Source organism: Macaca fascicularis, chromosome 14, assembly GCF_037993035.2.
Source record: "Macaca fascicularis isolate 582-1 chromosome 14, T2T-MFA8v1.1".
NCBI lineage: Eukaryota > Metazoa > Chordata > Mammalia > Primates > Cercopithecidae > Macaca > Macaca fascicularis.
Genome location: NC_088388.1, coordinates 122,412,077 through 122,429,812, shown reverse-complemented (window position 1 = coordinate 122,429,812; position 17,736 = coordinate 122,412,077). Strand labels below are relative to the sequence as shown.

General features: G+C 45.6%; 2 protein-coding genes across 50 annotated transcripts in view; one reads left to right on the top strand and one right to left on the bottom strand.

Moving 5' to 3' along the window:
• Nucleotides 1-10,246, top strand: part of SCN3B (sodium voltage-gated channel beta subunit 3) — a 28,360-nt gene extending 18,114 nt beyond the window's left edge. For 2 of the 3 annotated variants that reach the window (XM_045370841.2, XM_065529156.1), the window contains one exon: nt 5,568-10,246. In XM_045370841.2, coding sequence (XP_045226776.2) covers nt 5,568-5,706 — 139 coding nt within the window. In that variant the 3' untranslated portion in view covers nt 5,707-10,246. Of the gene's footprint in view, nt 1-5,138; nt 5,225-5,567 lie in introns of all 3 variants that reach the window. The other variant, XM_074015509.1, reaches the window with a different exon arrangement.
• Nucleotides 10,247-11,662: 1,416 nt separating this feature from the next.
• GRAMD1B (GRAM domain containing 1B) overlaps nt 11,663-17,736 on the bottom strand; it is a 273,617-nt gene continuing 267,543 nt past the window's right edge. For 35 of the 47 annotated variants that reach the window (XM_065529130.1, XM_074015487.1, XM_065529138.1 and 32 more), the window contains one exon: nt 11,663-16,949. In XM_065529130.1, the coding sequence (XP_065385202.1) occupies nt 16,857-16,949 (93 nt within the window). In that variant the 3' untranslated portion in view covers nt 11,663-16,856. The remainder of the gene's footprint in view (nt 16,950-17,736) is intronic. The other 12 variants (XM_045370863.2, XM_065529131.2, XM_045370855.3 and 9 more) reach the window with 1 other exon arrangement.

Here is a 17,736-nt window from a genome sequence, read left to right as displayed (position 1 = left end):
GAGGCTGAGGCAGGAGGATCACCTGAACTCAGGAGTTCAAGACTAGCCTGACCAACATGGTGAAATCCTGTCTCTACTAAAAGTATAAAAAATTAGCAGGGCATGGTGGCACATTCCCATAATCCCAGCTATTCAGAAGGCTGAGGCAGGAGAATCACTTGAACCCGGGAGGCAGAGGTTGCAGTGAGCCAAGATTGTGCCACTGCACTCCAGCCTGGGCGACAGAGCAAGACTCCATTTCAAAAAACAACAACAATAAAAATCCAAAAACACAACAAAAAAGTAACATTATTATAACCATTCTATAAATGCCAAGCAGTCTCATAGCAGCTTACAAGGCACACAGATACTGAGAGGAGAGGCTGAGATTTGAACCCAGGTCTCTCTAGTCCTAATGTTCATGCTCTTTCTATCACATTTAACTGTTTGCTTTATACCATGGAGCTCCTCAGGTCATCTGGGCACTGCCCTTTGCTAGCAAAGGAGCTCCAGGCAACATTTTCTTTCCCCTAAAGCCTGGTAGTGCTTAGATGTCCAGAGTGGGGACTCTAATCCTCTAATGTCCAGCCTGTACCTTAGCCATTTGCTCTGAGACTGTAGTCACTTGAGGGTGAGCATATTTGAGAAATGATGGGGTCTGTAAGAGCAAAGAGTCTTAAGAGATCATGCTGGCTGGTTATCTGGGGAAGGGAAAGATAGAAAAAGCCCACAGATTTCTAGCAACATTGCTGAGGCAAACCCTAAAAAGTCTAAGCTATTACCAGTTAGAAATGTTTGATAAAGAAAGCATCATTTTGGCTGGGAGCAGTGGCTCTTGCCTGTAATCCCAGCACTTTGGGAGGCTGAGGTGGGCATATCAGGAGGTCAGGAGATTGAGACCATCCTGGCTAACATGGTGAAACCCCGTCTCTACTAAAAATACAAAAAATTAGCTGGGCGTGGTGGCAGGTGCCTGTAGTCCCAGCTACTCGGGAGGCTGAGGCGGGAGAATGGCATGAACCTGGGAGGCAGTGTTTGCAGTGAGCTGAGATTGAGCCACTGCCCTCCCGCCTGGGCGACAGAACAAGATTCAGTCTCGAAAAAAAAAAGCATCATTTTGCATGATATCTCTGATCTTAGGGAAGTAAAACATTACAAATGACTGAATATAAGGAGAGAAAGAAGCGTGCTGCTGAGGGAGGCAGCAATTCCTGGTGACTTCAGTGCTTGGATTTTAGTGCTTGGATAGGAAGAACCTACAACTGGGCCTGCACAAGAAACAGAGTTGGAACTGAGGCCCTCCGCAGAGCCAGAATCCTCAGAAGGTTACAACTCACATAAAGGGTAGTCCAGAAAATAATCAGCCCACCAGCCTAGGGAAAAACTTAGCCATCTTGGCCTAACTCCAAGTAGAAAAATAAAGATTCTTGAGAATTAGTAACCACAAACCTGCTCTTGCAATGTCTGAGATTTCAATATATGCTATCCACATGACCCAGGAACCTCTAAGCTGAGAAATGAAGTAAAAATTAGTCCCCGGCCAGTGATAACTATGAATGTCTTATAGAAGGAAATGAAACCCATTCTGAAGGAACTCACTCTCAGCCAAGGCCTAGTAGGACTCCCCAGAGAGAGCACTGCTGGATCTGACTTCATAGTCCAGTCCAAAACTAAAAGACACGGCGAAAAGTCATCTAGCATGAGCAAGAGTGAAAAATGGCAGGATTGAATCCCAGGAGCTTTAGACACAAGAAGGACCCAACAAAATATAAAAATTAAGCTTGCCCGGTACCGTAGCTCACGCCTGTAATCCCAGCACTTTAGGAGGCAGAGGAGGGAGGATTGACTGAGTCCAGGAGTTCAAGACCAGCCTGGCCAACATGGAGAGGTCCCATCTCTACAAAAAATTTAAAAAAAAACAGCTAGGTGTGGTGGCGCATACCAGTGGTGTCGGCTGCTCAGGAGGCTGAGGTGGGAGGATCAATTGAACTCAGGAGTTTGAGGCTGCAGGGAGCCGTCATTGCAGCACTGCCGTCCAGCCTGGGTGACAGAGCGAGGCCTGTCTCAGAAATAAACAAATAATAAAAATAAGCTTGTTTAAATAGTTAGAGCAATAAAAGAAAAAGCCAAAAGCATAAGAATAGAGTAAATTTATCAGATACAAGAACAGGCAGATTTGAATAGAAACAAACAAAATAATCTGGAATTGAACAATATAGCCAATAAAATTTAAAACTCAATGGATTGGTTCTACAGAAGATTAGATACTGATAACCAGATCAATGTGAGAAAGTTCTACAGACTGAAGAACAGAGATGGAAAAAGATGAACCATGACAAAGAAATCTAAAGGAAACAAAATGGGAAGGTGTATCAGAATAGAACAGAGACACTGGGGACAGTGGCTCACACCTGTAATCCCAGCATTTTAGGAGGCCGAGGCAGGCAGATCATGAGGTCAGGAGATTGAGACCACCCTAGCCAACATGGTGAAACCCTGTCTCTACTAAAAGTACAAAAATTAGCTGGGCATGGTGGTGCATGCCTGTAATCCCAGTTACTCAGGAAGCTGAGGCAGGAGAATCCCTTGAACCCAGGAGGTGGAGGTTGCAGTGAGCCAAGATCACGCCACTGCACTCCTGGAGACAGAGTGAGACTCTGTCTCAAAAAAAAAAAAAAAAATAGAACAGAGAATGGAGGAGAGACAGTGTTCAGAGACAGAGCGGCTAAGGGAAGGATGACTCTTCAGATTCAAGATGCATAATATACTCTGAGCAGAATAAATAAAATATATCTACACCTAAACACCAAGCATCTTTAAAGTGATAAATGGCAGCCTATAGCAAATATCATCTATGTGTTGAAACCTCAAATGCCTGTAATATCAGGAACATATCAAGGAGACTACCTCTCCCTGTTTCTATCAATATTGTATCGGAAATCCTAGGTGAAGACTAACTAAATACAAGGAAGAAAAAGACTTGGAAAGGAAGAAACTAAATGATCATTATTTATACCTACTATTTACATAGAATACCTAAGAGAATCTACAAAAATACTATTAGGACTAGGAAGAACGTTCCACAAAATTGTTGATAGAAATCAAAATATAAAAATCACCTGTATTCCAGCAACAAATTTAGTAACATATTTAAATATTTAAAATATCAAAATGCTTTTAAAGTTACAATAGCAACAAGTACTCTCCAGTTTCTGGGATAAATTTGACAAAAATATACGAGACACTTAAAGAAAAAGTTACAAACCTTTACTGAAAGACTTTAAATGTAACTAGATGGAGAATAAAACCTCAAAAGTGTAAACAATTTTCTCCCAAATTAATCTTCAAATTCAATGAAATTCCAATCCAAATGCCCATTAGATTTCTCAAAGAACTTAATAAACTGATCTTAAAAGTCACATGGAAGGCTAAGTGACCAAAAATAGTCTAAACCAAGGGATAGCCAGATAATACGTGTTTTAGGCTTTGCAGGCTCCATAGGTCCCTGTCACGTATTGTTCTTCTATTTGTTTGCAAATAACTATCCTTAGCTCTTAGGCCATAATTTGCCCACCCTTGGTCTAAACCATTTCAAAGAAAGAGCAGTAAATTTGCAAGAGGTTGGTAGGATTTGTCTTATCAGAGACAAAGGTTTATTTTATTTCATTTTAATTTTTTTGAGATGGAGTCTTGCTCTGTTGCCCAGGCTAGAGTGCAGTGGTGCGATCTTGGCTCACTGCAAGCTCCGCCTCCCGGGTTCACGCCATTCTCCTGCCTCAGCCTCCCGAGTAGCTGGGACTACAGGCGCCCACCACCATGCCCGGCTAATTTTTTGTATTTTTTTAGTAGAGATGGGATTTCACCATGTTAGCCAGGATAGTCTCGATCTCCTGACCTCGTGATGTGCCTGCCTCAGCCTCCCAAAGTGCTGGGATTACAGGCATGAGCCACCGCGCCCGGCCAGATGAAGGTTTCTTACAGAGCTATCAGAATACAGAGTTTGTGATACTGCACAGGCATACGAAGTGGACAAACAAAAAGCCCCTAATCAGGTTAATGCATGTAGGAAAACCTGATATGTGAGAGAGATGACGTTATAATCATTGAAGGAAGAATGAACTGCCCAGTAAGTGGTCCAGGGAAAATTCCTAATCTATATAGAAACAAACAAAGAAAAATACAAAACAAAATTAGATTCCCCATCTCTCATACTAAACCAAAATAAATTGTCAGGGGATTTAAACACAAAGTAAAAGTCAAACTTGAAAATTTCATTAAGGGAATATAAGAGAATATCTTTATCACCTTGCAATAGAGAAAATTTCCCAAATAAAATACAAAAGGCACAAATCCAAGAGGAAAAATAATTTTGATTACATTATATGTAAAGAATCAGCTGTTCATTAGAAGCCTCCATAAGCAAAATTCATAGACAAACAAGAGACTGGGAGAAATTGTCAAAACGTGAAACCATCAAAGAAAAATCAATGTGAAAAAGACAAAGATCTCAGAAGAACTGGAAAGCAAATGAACAGTCAAATTTCAGAAGTAGAAACCCAAATAGCCTATAAACATGTGAAACAACTATAAAATATAATTTCACAGCTGTCATTTTGACCAACATTTAATTTAATTTTATTTTTGAGACATGGTCTCACTGTCGCCAGGCCGGAGTGCAGTGGCGTAATCATGGCCTCAACCTCCCAGGCTCAGGTGATCCTCCCACCTTAGCCTCCCAGGTAGCTGGGACTACAGGCACGTGCCACCATGCCAGGCTAGTTTTTTGTATTTTTTGTACAGACAGGGTTTCGCATGTTGCCCAGGCTTGAACCCTTGGGCTCAAGCAATTTTCCTGCCTTGGCCTCCCAAAGTGCTGGGATTAGAGGCATGAGCCTTGGCCAACATATTAATCTAACTAAATGCCGAAGACAACATAGATAAATGAGAAGCTATACACTCCTGGTGGGTGTTCATATACATATATAGGGGAAATGATTATTTTAATCTGCAGAAAAGGTTGTTTTTCTCTTGGGAAACACAGCAGACGGAAATGCAGAGTTGTTCTATAGGTCCTTGCTCCTGTGCCCTGCTCCTTCCCCCTCTTGTGTTCCCACCCCGGGCACTGAAGCTCTGATTCCCTTTCCCTGTGTCCTCTATAGGTCTGACTACCTTGCCATCCCATCTGAGAACAAGGAGAACTCTGCAGTACCAGTGGAGGAATAGAACAGGAGCAGTGTGACATGAGGTGACCTACAGGAACATGGGAGGGGAAGGCAGATGTGGATGGCAGGTTGTACAAGTGACTTCATTGCCCACAACTGAAGTGACTTTACATTTGGTCCCTTAGGTCACTGTCTACCCTGCCTGGGGTCCCCGCCCTCAGGGTAATTCTTTAAGCCACAAAGCTCTGTATGATGTCAGTGCTTCAGAAGGGAACTGCTTTGGCCTGAGGGTCGAGGCAACCTGAACTTGCCCATGGTAACAGAGGCATAGGATTCTCCAACTCCCTTCTTTGGTCAAAGAATTTTGGGGCTGGGCTGGGCTGAACTGGGTGGGAAATTCTCAGTGAGTTATTTTGTCTTTGGTAGGTGGCCTGAACACCTGAGGGACTGGACATCCCATGTTCAGCAATGTCAATGGCATCAGGAGGGTGCCCCAAGGGTCCCATTGCATCCCTTCATGCATCCATCCTTCTATTCATTCATCCATACATCCACCTGCCTCTGAGCTTTCACCTCTGACTTCCTAACTCCATCAGACCTCTACGTACCATAAGACTCTGCCAGAACCGAGAAGCCAACATTTCTACATAGACTCAACCTCACCCTGTCCTAGTTTTCCAACAAGACACTCCAAAGCCAACTGGATTTCTCCCCTGTGCTCCAAATGACTTTGTACAAGTGCTGGAGTTAGCACCTCCCTCTACCCTTAACTGGCTGGAACTGGTTCATTCTCCATTACTGCAAGAGAATGGATGTCTTAATAGAAGGAAGCAGGAGTGATTAGTTTGGGTTACAGCAAAAGTGTGTCATGAACTTGGATTCCTTGAAGTCAGTTTTGTCAAGTTCATGGCCCACTTTGCTACAGCATCAGAGTGAAACATGCCTGTCTAGGTTCTCCAGTGACAGAAAGATCCTGAAGCATGGACTAACGTGCTTTCTGGAGCTTAATTCTCCTGAGCTAGATCCTGATGGGTCTCTAAGCTACCCTCCAAGAAGACAAGGACAGGAGACTTGGGAAGGACCAATGGTAATTTAAGTGGCTCTTCAAAAGTCATGCAACATGTTTCTGAACACGTTCTTGATCCTATTGCGAGAATGTATGTGTGCCCTCCCTGTGAGCACACTACCTGGGCATTAGGACTGAAATTCCTGAGTTCTTCCTCTCAAAATTTCTGTGCCACCAGTATTATTCCTCATTTTACAAATAGGAGGCAACTAAGACTCATACAGGGCTAACTGAATAAGAGGCTTAAGAGGATAAACTGGAGCAGAAATAAGCCTTAGGTGCTGCCCAGTTTACACTTCCTGGGATGGATTTTTTTGTTTGTTTTGTTTTGTTTTTTGTTTGAGATGGAGCCTCTGTCACCTAGGCTAGAGTGCAGTGGTGTGATCTCAGCTCACTGCAACCTCTGCCTCTTGGGTTCAAGCGATTCTCATGCCTCAGCCTCTCCAGTAGCTGTGATTACAGGCATGCACCACCACGCCTGGCTAAATTTTGCATTTTTAGTACAGACGGGGTTTCACTATGTTGGCCAGGCTAGTCTCAAACTCCTGACCTCAAATGACCCACCCACCTCAGCCTCCCAAAGTACTGGGATTACAGGCGTGAGGCACTGTGCCCAGTGGATAACTTTGTTTCTGGAAAGACTGACATTGGACTTGTCTATGGCAATGCTTCTTTCACAAGCACACACTGGGCTGAGGTCAACTCTGATAGATTCAGATTACTAGAAATTGGCCAAAAAAGCAGAGAGAAGAACATGAGGTGACTTAAAGAACTTCCTTTATGTAAAGATTTGTGAAATACCCTCCAGAAAGAGAGTGCATCTGAGAATGATATTTAAACTAAGAAAAATGTTTAGTCTGAGATGAATCATGAGCAAATAAGTGGTATGAGAGGGGAGGGATGGGTAGGTGGTTTCCAAATACTTCACTTATGAATGCATAATTTTCAGATTTTTTCCCCTAGCTTTTGAGGGAGCAGAGAAACTGGAAAAAATTTTAGTCGATATCTCGTGTTTCATTTTAATTGAGTGACAGGTCCAAGTGTGACCTCCTTCAGCACCTAGGGACAAGAGAGGGCAAAGATGCTTTACAGAATGTAAGAAGATGAAGGTGACTGGGATTCAGTGAGAGAGAAGTCCCTCAGATCTGGGACCTCCCTTTATAGGGAAAGACCATATTCCATTGGTTTAGAGCTTTACTTTAAAAGCTTATTTTTTTTTTTTTTCATTCTTCCATCCCTAGGAGAGTACTTAAAACCAGACTTTTTTTTTTTTTTTTTTTTGAGACAGAGCCTCACTCTGTCTTCCAGGCTAGAGTGCAGTGGCGCAATCTCAGATCACTGCAGCCTCAACTGCCCCAGGTTTAAGCAATCCTCCCACCTCAGCCCCCAGGTAACTGGGACTACAGGCATGCACCACTACGCCTGGCTAATTTTTGTATTTTTTGTAGAGACAGGGGTCTTGCCATGTTGCCCAGGCTGATCTTGAACTCCTGGGCTCAAGCAATCCGCCAGCCTCAGCCTCTCAAAGCACTGGGATTACAGGCATGAGCAACCGTGCCTCGTCCCAAACTAGACCGTTAACACATTAAAGAGTCTGATTTTGTTGAAGAAAATATTTGCAATAAATTCAAGACTCTTCTTATTGGTAATTTTCCACACAGTCCCTCTGAAATTAGGTAGAGAATATAGATCTTTTTAACTTTGTAGTTAGGAAAATTGGCCTTAGTGTGACATTTTTCCAGTCCATAGCTCGTGGATACCACAGCTTGCGGTAGTAGCAAGATACTTACTACCACTGCGCTTTCCTCAGTGTTCCAATAGCTCTTGTATCTAAGTTGAAACAGGCAGTATGCATGATTGCCTTTTTCTCTTCTTTTTTAAAAAACCCAACTCAGATGCTGCTTGCATGGCTTTTAATGAAGCTGAATGGTACCTATCACTTATTTATCCTTGACAGGTTATCTTCCACACTCTTTCTAACTTCTCCATTCTTCTCATTCTTGACACTTTCATTAGAACTATATGGTTTACAAAGTATTTTCACTTAACTATTTTATTTCTTCTCTCTAACTGGTCCTTTGAGGTCAATATTATGAATACTCACATTACAAAAGAAGAAACTGAGGCTCTCTGAGGTTAAGCAGCTTTACTAAATTATAAGGAAACCTAGCTGGTAGGTAGACAGCAAGAATCCAGGTCTTCTGACTCCTCTTTCAGTTCTCTTTCCACTTAGACCATAGCTGCTTCGTTTTCTTATTTTTTAGCTTCCATCTAACCATTGCCTGTCTTGCCTGTCCTAATGTTCTCCATCTTCTCTCACCCCTAATCCCACTCACTGCTTCTCTACTACTTTGCTTTTTGGTGGATGCTAGCAATGTGCTTTGAGAGTCGGTCCTATTTTGGTTCTCTTTCTAGTTGGTTTGTGCATCATTATTTCTCCTGAATTGCAACGAAACTCCTTCCTGGGAGATTTGATCATGACTGTAAATCAACAAGGTACTGTGATCACCAGCCTACTTCCAATCTCCACCCACCTCCCTGTCTCTTCCCATAATCTTATAAAAGACCCAGACTAGATGTGTGTTTCTCTGGAAGCTTTATCTGGCCTGATGTTGCTTATTAAAGGGCTTAGAAGAGTTCTCAAGGGCTATTATTATCACTTTGGAAACCCCATCTGTTGTCTTGGTGCTGGATATTTCCCATGTCTGATCCTCGGTAACACAATTCACTAAAGGCCAAGCTTGGCTCAGTCTGATTTTCCCGTTCTTACTGCTTCACAGCCATGAATGTGATTGCTCAATCCAGTTGGCCCCAAGAGCACCTTGCCCTGTTGACCTTCACTGTCACCTCAGTCTTGAATCAGAGCCCCAACCTCAAACACTCCTTGCCTGTCCCTACCCCAGCCTTTATTCTCACCACTTGTTTAATGGCATGCCCCTTTAGTTTCTCCATTCCCAAACACCCACACACTCAGACTTCCTTCTCAGTTGCAGGTTTCTCCTTAGATGTTCACCTAGAAATATTACTAGGAAAGTCACTTTTCAAAGCAGGAATATGCTGGGAAGTGTGAAGAGCAGGGCATGGTTAAGAGACAGCAGCTCCCTCCTCTCTCCCCAAAATTATTGGATCAAAACAACAAATTCCACCCATCTCAGAATCTGTGAGTCCTCCTCACATAAATCTGAGGGAAAAGGCTGTGCCATTTCATCTTTGCAGGAAGAAAGAGAAGCAAGAGCTAGACACACTTCAGAATATATCTTAGTTTGTCCTTTCCCAATTTAACATGAAAATGAAAAAACAAGAACAAAAAAAAAAAAAGAAGCCTTCCTCTCACCTCATTTTGCAAATGAAAAATCCCTAATTCAGTGAATTCACCTAGTCACTGCAAATGTATCTGAATAGTGCTTGGTGTGCTTGCCAGTCTGATCATCCACTCATTCTAGTAACATCTTTTTGCACCCACTCTGTCAAGCGCTAGCCTAGACCTTCAGTGTGCTATGCAGTCATCAGTCTGAAAAACAGCATCATCCAAACCCTACTTAATCTCTAAAATCTCAGCTGGTGGACAGCTCATGATTAATCCAGCCCACTTCCTCCCCCTTAGTTGAGTTCGCAGCAGGACTCAGGAGATAAGCACTTCCAAGCAAGTCTGATTTATACATCAAACTCGGGTCTCCAGCCCAGGCCAGCTAACCCTCAGAGCCAGCAATGCTCTGTGCTTCCTCCCTGTGTCACCGCTTGGCAACAGCTGCCTCTGCTCAGCAGTGTGTGTGATGGAGAGGGAGGCCGCTGAAGGCCGAGTGCTTGCAGGCTTGTGAACCGCCATCCAACACAATCCACACACTCTTAGTCTTGCAACAGATAGAAGTATTTTCCATGTTATCATCTTCATATTGCTTTTTCTTGATTTTCCACAGCCAATCTTTTTCCAAACTCTAGAAATGTTCCTGACCACCTAAGCCCTCAACAACATAATGCCTGTATGTGCTATTTTTCAGTAAACTCCTTGTTCATGTCAATAAAGTATCCCTAAAAACCACTCTCTTTGGTTTTGTTCTACTTACTGTGTCTGCCCCATAGACTATGCCTTCCCCCAGCACCTCAGCCTGCTTCATATTCCCGTACTCAATCTGTGGATATGCATGAGAATGAAAACCATGTAATAGCCTCACATTAAACACACACTAAATGTGTGATCTGGCCTCTCTGCTTCCCTTTCCTCCTCTACCCTAATACAAAGGAACACAAGAGTCACTTATGTTCTTGCCTGACATCAAACAAGTTTCCTAACCAGGTAGCAAGGAGCTCCCTACAAGGCTGACCTAATTAAGGGAGGAGCCAATCTGGCTCTCAGCTCCACCAGTTTAGGGAACATAAAAGAAGGAGGCAAAGCAGTCTCTCAACATTCATCTTCCTGGAAGTGTTAAGGCCCGAAGAGGGAAAAGTTCAACAAGAAACCATCATCAGGATTCACAGTTCACCACAATCTCCTACAACAACAGTACTACTCATCATAAGATTAAAAATCGGCCAGACGCAGTGGCTCACACCTGTAATCCCAGCACTTTGGAAGACTGAGGCAGGCGGATCACCTGAGGTCGGGAGTTCAAGACCAGCCTGGCCAACATGTTGAAACCCCATCTCTACTAAAAATACAAAAATTAGCCAGGCGTGGTGGCAGGTGCCTGTAGTCCCAGCTACTTGGGATGCTAAGGCAGAAGAATTGCTTAAACCCAGAAGGCGGAGGTTGCAGTGAGCTGAGATCACGCCATTGCACTCCAGTCTGGGCAACAAGAGTGAAACTCCATCTCAAAAAAAAAAAAAAAAAAAAAAAAAAAAGATTAATCATCCCAACACTTTGGTAAGCTGAGGCGGGAGGATCACTCGAGGCCAGGAGTCTAAGACAAGCCTGAGCAACACAGTGAGACCCCATCTCTTAAAAAAAAAAAAAAGCCTGGCATGGTGGTGTGTGCCTGTAGCCCCAACTACTCAGGACACTAAGGTGAGAGGAACACTTGAGCTCAGGAGATCAAGGCTGCAGTGGCCATGATTGCACCACTACACTCCAGCCTGGGTCACAGTGAGACCGTCTCAAAACAAAAGAAAATATTTTAGTATAATACCAGCTGCCATACTAAGAACGATGTGTTTTTTAAATGTATTATCTCTGACACACTGAGGCTTGGAGTGACAGATGGGGCGTACGGCCACACAGCTGGTAAACAGTGATGCTGCACTTTGTACTCAGATCTGACTCCAAAACTTATCCATTCCAGTCGATCCGGCGGCCTCCCTCCCGCCTGTGAGAAGGTGGATGGCCGCGTGTATGTGTGTGTGTGTGTGTACAAGTGTACCTACACGCATGCCTTCAGGACCTGCTGTGAGTCCACTTGGGAAGACCAGAAACATCTGAGGTGACGAGCACTCATAAATCAAGCAATAAACACGCACACCATTTATTATTGTAGTTCAATACTTTTTTCTTTTTAATTCATACTGTACTTCCATGGCTCTAGCTACTTTACATTAAGATTTGGCTGGGCAGCCTTGTGTGTTTCTAGGTACTAGCAGTAAGTGTTCCGACCTTGCGCACAGCGCCAGGCAAAGTACAGTTATAGATCCAAATACAGACGGCCAGACAACTCGACTGCACTCGACCCGTGTTCTTTCCCATAGATGGCCCAGTGCAGGTGTTGGGGCTGCTCCCTCTGCCTCACCCCACTCCACCTCATGTCAGGATTATCCAGGGGCCACTATGGCCTCTGACCCATCCCTCCCCACCTTGGAGTCTAGGTTGAGTTGGGGAAAAAGCACCATGGGTTTGGGAAGATGGTCTGGTCCATGCAGAGAGTGGTCTGGCCTTTAAGTGCAGGGTAGGAAAATGTGGGGAGCCACAAGCTATTGTTGGCAAAAATGGCTGCTTTGACTATGCAATCTCAGCACGTGGCACCCAAGCCCCAGGCCAATGCCCCAGACAGTCAGCTGCCTTGCCTGGAGCAGAGGCCACCCTTTTGCTTCTGCAATGTCTTATTGTATTGAGAGAAGCAAGGAGGGCTGAAGAATGACAATGTTCTTTAAGCCTTCAAATGTTGGGGAGATCGTCCAGCATCAGCTCCTCCTGGCCGGCAAGGTGCTGCTCATCAGCTGCCAAGACTCCAGTCCGGGCTCCAGGGCCTGCTGAGGATCTCCAGTCACAAGACCCCAGAGCTGTTGCACAGAACATCAAAACAGGGAGCTGGCTGGGCCCTTCACAACTATGGCCAGAGCAGAAGTGAGGTAACAAGGCTGGGCAGAGCGGTGGGAAGGGAGCTCTCTAAACAGTGTGCAAATTCCTGCTCTGCACTATGACAGCAAGCAGGGGTCTTAAAAGATGGCCTTCCAGGAAAATGCTCCTCTCAGACCCAAAATGCATCTTCTGGAAGAAAACACAGAGGTGAAGGGGATTGGGGCCAACCTGCTGGAGGTTGGGGGAATGAAAGTCAAGGATGTGAAGTGGTGAATGGGATGATTGTCCCATAGCCTAGAGACAAGTGGTGAGGGTGGGGAGAGTCAGGAAGGGGCCCTGGAGTTTCCTCCTGGAGGAGGCAGGCAGGGTATGAGGTGTAGGGAGACCAGAGCCCTGCCATCTGGGGGAGGGAGAAGAGTGCTATTTCTCCTGGGGGCAGTAGGAGAAAAGGGCTGGCTTTGGCTGCCCTGCAGAGCTTAAAGAAGCGACATGGTATGGCACAGAAAGTACCCTTCTGGGACCACAAGCATCCAGAAAGATACTTCCCCTAGTCCCTTCTCCAGGACCTCATCCTGGGGATGCTGCCTGGAAATGTAATAGGTATGTTCAAGTTTGGGTGGGGGCAGGGACACGGAGAGAATCCACTTCTCACAAAGCACTCCTCTTGAGCTCTCTTGGTCCTCGCCATGTCAGTGTATGTGGTTCTTAGTTCAGTGCTCTAAGGCAAACCCAAGGGTTTTAGCCAAAGCTTCATACTAAATCCAAACCCTATCTAGACCAAAGAGAAGTGCTAGGACCAGAAGTGGTTTCTCTCCACTGTTTCTTCTACCAGTAAGGAGGAAGGACAGACAGATGAAAGGCTTCACAGAGCCTAGAGATAGAAGATGAGCTCCATTGAAAAGAATGTTCTTCTCCCAACTCAGAGAAAGTCCAAAGGAAGATCCCTCCACAAACTAGGCCAAAGAAGGAAGAAACTTTTCTAGGTGAATACTGAGCAATACATCAAGCTCGATCGATCGATCTCTCTCTCTCTCTCTCTCTCTCTCTCTCTCTCTCTCTCTCCCCCCCGCCTCACTGGGCCTCCCCAGCCCTCCGAGCCACCTAAAGAATATATTTTAACCACCCTGGGTCTCCTGGGAATGCAGACACTGCCCTACCACGCCTCTAAATACTGGGAAGCTTCAGCCTCTGGGCTTGTTCCCTCCTGGCAGAGTAACTGAGAAATTGCACTCAGTCTTCTCAGCCTCTGGCCTAACCCCCAAGATGATGTCAAAGCTAGAACCTACCTTAAAGATGATCTAGCCCCACTCCCTCCTGTGACAGGAGGATACTGAAGCTCAGAGACGGAATGACTTGCCCAAGGCCACAGAGCTTAGTCAGTGGAAAAATCAGGACCCAGGCCGAGGTCTCCAAACCATCAGTGCAGTGCTCTTATACAGAGCTTCAAGCAGCTGATCTTGCTGGCCTGAGATGTAATCCTCTTGTCCCCAAAGAGGTGGATGGGGAAGGGAGAGAGTCACACCCATGATTAGCTTGTCTGAGACCAGTCTTGTCAATGCTTTCACAGTAAGCTGTAATGGAACTTTAGATCCTATAGTAGTTCTTCACCTCGTTAGAAACCGCAAATTCTTTAAAATTGAGTGCAAACTCTCAAACATTGTACCACGTAAGTCATTACAGAAAGACTCCTGTGTGTCCCTAGTAAACAAAAACAAACACAAAAAGCGCTGGCTGGAAGAAGTTACATAAGTAGTGATTTTTTGATGCTCCCTTGTAGACAGCAACTAGCCAGGCTAATGGCCAGGAATACAATGCTATTTATTTGTTTCACTCCCAGACTTATCTGCAAGGGTGAGTTAAGATCTCTTTCACAAGCTATTAACCAAGGGGGAAGAGATTTTGTTTGGGAACGAATAGAGTTGTTGGTTTTCTCCTGGTATGATGGTCAAAAAATTATTGGAACAGAGAGAGCCTACAAGAGACCCACAATTCTTAAAGCGCATTCCCTATGTGCACACATTGTCTACTGGGTTCAAATCACTAAAAAACCAGGAGGGTTCTTCTGACATACTCAGTACTGCCCTCCCTGCCACCTTCTCCTGCTGGAAATGGTCCTGAGAGGTAAAGCAGAAGCAGAACAACTCCCTGCGGCCAGGTCTGCTCTGTCACTTGACTCCAAACAAAGAACCCTTTTAAAGTCATCCCACAGGTTCCACCATGGCACCTTTCATCATTAAATAACTTAAGTAAATAATTATGTATGGAATAAATTCAGGAATCTCCAATTTTTGCATTCAAAACTTTCGGGGAATAGTTTTGGCTTCTGACTGGGCCAAGGGGGAGATTCCAGCAGTCTGCACCATGCCTCCTTCTTTGGCTCAGAGCCCATGAGCCTTGATCCCTACCAGTGTCCCTTACCCAAAGTCCTAGACAAGAAGTGAACAAGGACACACTGGGCTGTGCGCGTAGGCACTCTTCACAGGGATGACACGAAACTGCATTTCCTCCCATCTCCTCTTCTAGGGGAGGAATACCTGCTCTGGCTGATGACTTGGAGCCTCCTCACCCTCCTCCCTTGGAGGATGACCTGGGCATGGACCTTCCTGTTTTCTGATCCTGCCCTTAGGGAAATACCAAGGCCTTATCTTCACATGGAAAAGTCAGAAACTGTCACAGGGAATTAAAGGCCATTCTAAGAGAAAAATACAACTTTGTGGGGTAGATGAGTGATAAAATCTTCTGTCTTTTGGGCTGATGTTCTGGGACATCTGGGACATCTGGGACATCTGCGGTTCCTTCTGCCCCTGCATCAAGAAGCCCAGGAGAACAAGCAAGACTGAAGAGCTCTGCACGCCCAATTGGCTGTGACTCTTTCATGAATCTCCACAAGCTCTGCCTGGAGCTGGTGGGACTCTTTTGATCATTATATGAAGAAATAGTAGTTAGTATATGAGGGATGATGAATGTGCCCAAAGGGCCCCGTGAATTCAGATAAATGCATGGTGCTAGTGGGCCAACACTGAAAAGGCCCTGAATGTCTCACTCTTTGAAGCCAGTGCCTTCTACTCCTTAATGATGTTACACCTCTGTGGGGCCAGAGACCAGAGCAGGATTTGTACTCCACCCCCTGCCAGAGCCCCCATTCCCAAGTCTGAGAAACTCAGGATTTGGAATGACTCCCTTGGGGCATAGATTTCACTTGGCCTTTTCCTGCCCAAACACATGCACCTTTGCCAGTTCCTTCCCTCCAATGGCTTAGATGCTTTTTCCATGTGCAAGCTATCTCAGACAGTTGTCTCCACTGGCGAATGCTGGTTCATTCCAAGAGCAAATGACGCTGGCAACCCATCTTGGTGCTCACCACTCACAGTGTTCTGTGGGTAAACCCTGCACCCCGGACGTAGCGAGGGCCTTCTCTTCCTCTCTCAAATCCTGGAGGGCCCAGCACACCCTGACTTATCCTGGAAATCACACTGACAGCTCCAAGTGAAGGCCTCAGAGCCACAGACCTGACTTGCTTAGAAGCACTAAAAGAGGTTTAATAAGGTCAAAAATGCTCCACCCTGGCTAATAAACAATGTGCTCTTAGGGCACAGAAAACAATAGGACTTTAGGCACTAAAAAGTGACACTTCGCCCAGATCCAGCCTGGGAGAAGACCAGAGAGAAAGTGGGTGGGAAAGTAAGAAATTCCCAGCCCTTACTGCGTCCACACCCTACATAGGTCGGAGGACGGTGCAGGGGTGATGGAGGAGAGTATCCTTCAGAACACGGGTCTTGGGAGCCTGCCACCCCCCAATGCAGCCTTCCTAGCTTTCCAAGCATCCTCTCCATCTGAGGCTCAGTACGGTCCGGATCAAGTGGGCGGCCAAGCCTAAGAGTTTAGACTGGGCTCCCTTGATGTTTCTGTGTTCCCGAGAGAATGCCTGGGGAAGCCTGGGGTAGGGAAGAAAAGATCCTCTTTTATTTTGGAAACAAATCAAAAGGGGATCAGGGAACGAAGCACCTTAAGCAATGCCGTCTTGAGACTTCTTTTTGAGACCCTACGGTCTTTACAGGCATAACTTTGGCTCAACATTTCCCTTCTAAGAGCCAAGAATGGCCAGCAAGGGAAGGGGTGGGGAACAGAGGGTGGGAGGAGGGAGATCGGGGTGGTCAGTGCTGAGAGGCGGTTCCTGCCCTCCTCAGCTGCTCCACCCCAGGAAAACGCTGCTCCGGCCAGCACAGGGAGCGGGAGGGCCCGCTCCTTCTCCCTGGTACATAGGCATTATCTCTTTTTTAAAATCTGTATATAATATATATATTTATATTCTGTATATATATATATTTATATATATATTTATATGGTCTATGTACATGTATTGCACAGGCCTCTTGCAGCCACCCTGTTCCTGCCTTGTCAATGATAGCGATTCCTCTTTTCTTCACTTTCCGACGTGTAGTCGCGGGACCTGATGCCATTCTGAAGGTTGATGAGCGAGTCCTTCATCTGCAAGACAGAAAACCCCACCCCAGGCCTGGGTCTGCGCTTTCAGTGGGATTCTCCACCGAGCAGCCCTCTCCCCACACCCGCCTAGGGCAGGCCTCCAACCACGCCATGGGGCTGAAAAGAGTCGGGCACCTAAAGCAAGGCTGGTTCTCTGGGCACGCTGTTTCATGTAGAAAGCGGACAGTCAGGCTGGGCGTGGTGACTCACACCTGTAATCCCAGCACTTTGGGAGGCAGAGGTGGGAGGATCGCTTGAGGCCAGGAGTTTCAGACCAGCCTGGGTCACACAGAGAAACCCCATCTCTATAAAAAATTTAAAAATTAGCCAGCCCCTGTGATATGCACCTGTAGTCCTAACTACTCAGGAGGCTGGGATGGGAGGATGGCTTGAACCCGGGAGTTCGCAACTGCAGAGAACTATGACTGCACCACTGCACTCCAGCCTGGGCAGCAGAGCAAGACCCTGCCTCTTAAAAAAAGAGAGAGACAGAGAGGGAAAAGGAGAGGGAGAGAGAAATAAAAGAAAAAAAGAGAGGAAGAAAGAAAGGACACAGACAATCTAGCATGGGAAGCCCTTGGGTAGGGCTTACTGGGTTCTCAGTGCTGAATCGAGAACTCTCTTGAAGTGTTCAACTGCTACAAAGAGCCTCTCAGGCTGTCACTGACTTGATCTACTCGTTTCATCTGGTTTCCCTGATGATCCCTAATATACCACATGCCTGTCTTTGTACATTTAGCCACACTGTTCCCCCCACCTGGGAATCTTTGTGCTCTTGCCTATGCCAATCTCACCCATCTGCTAAGGCTCAGAATAAA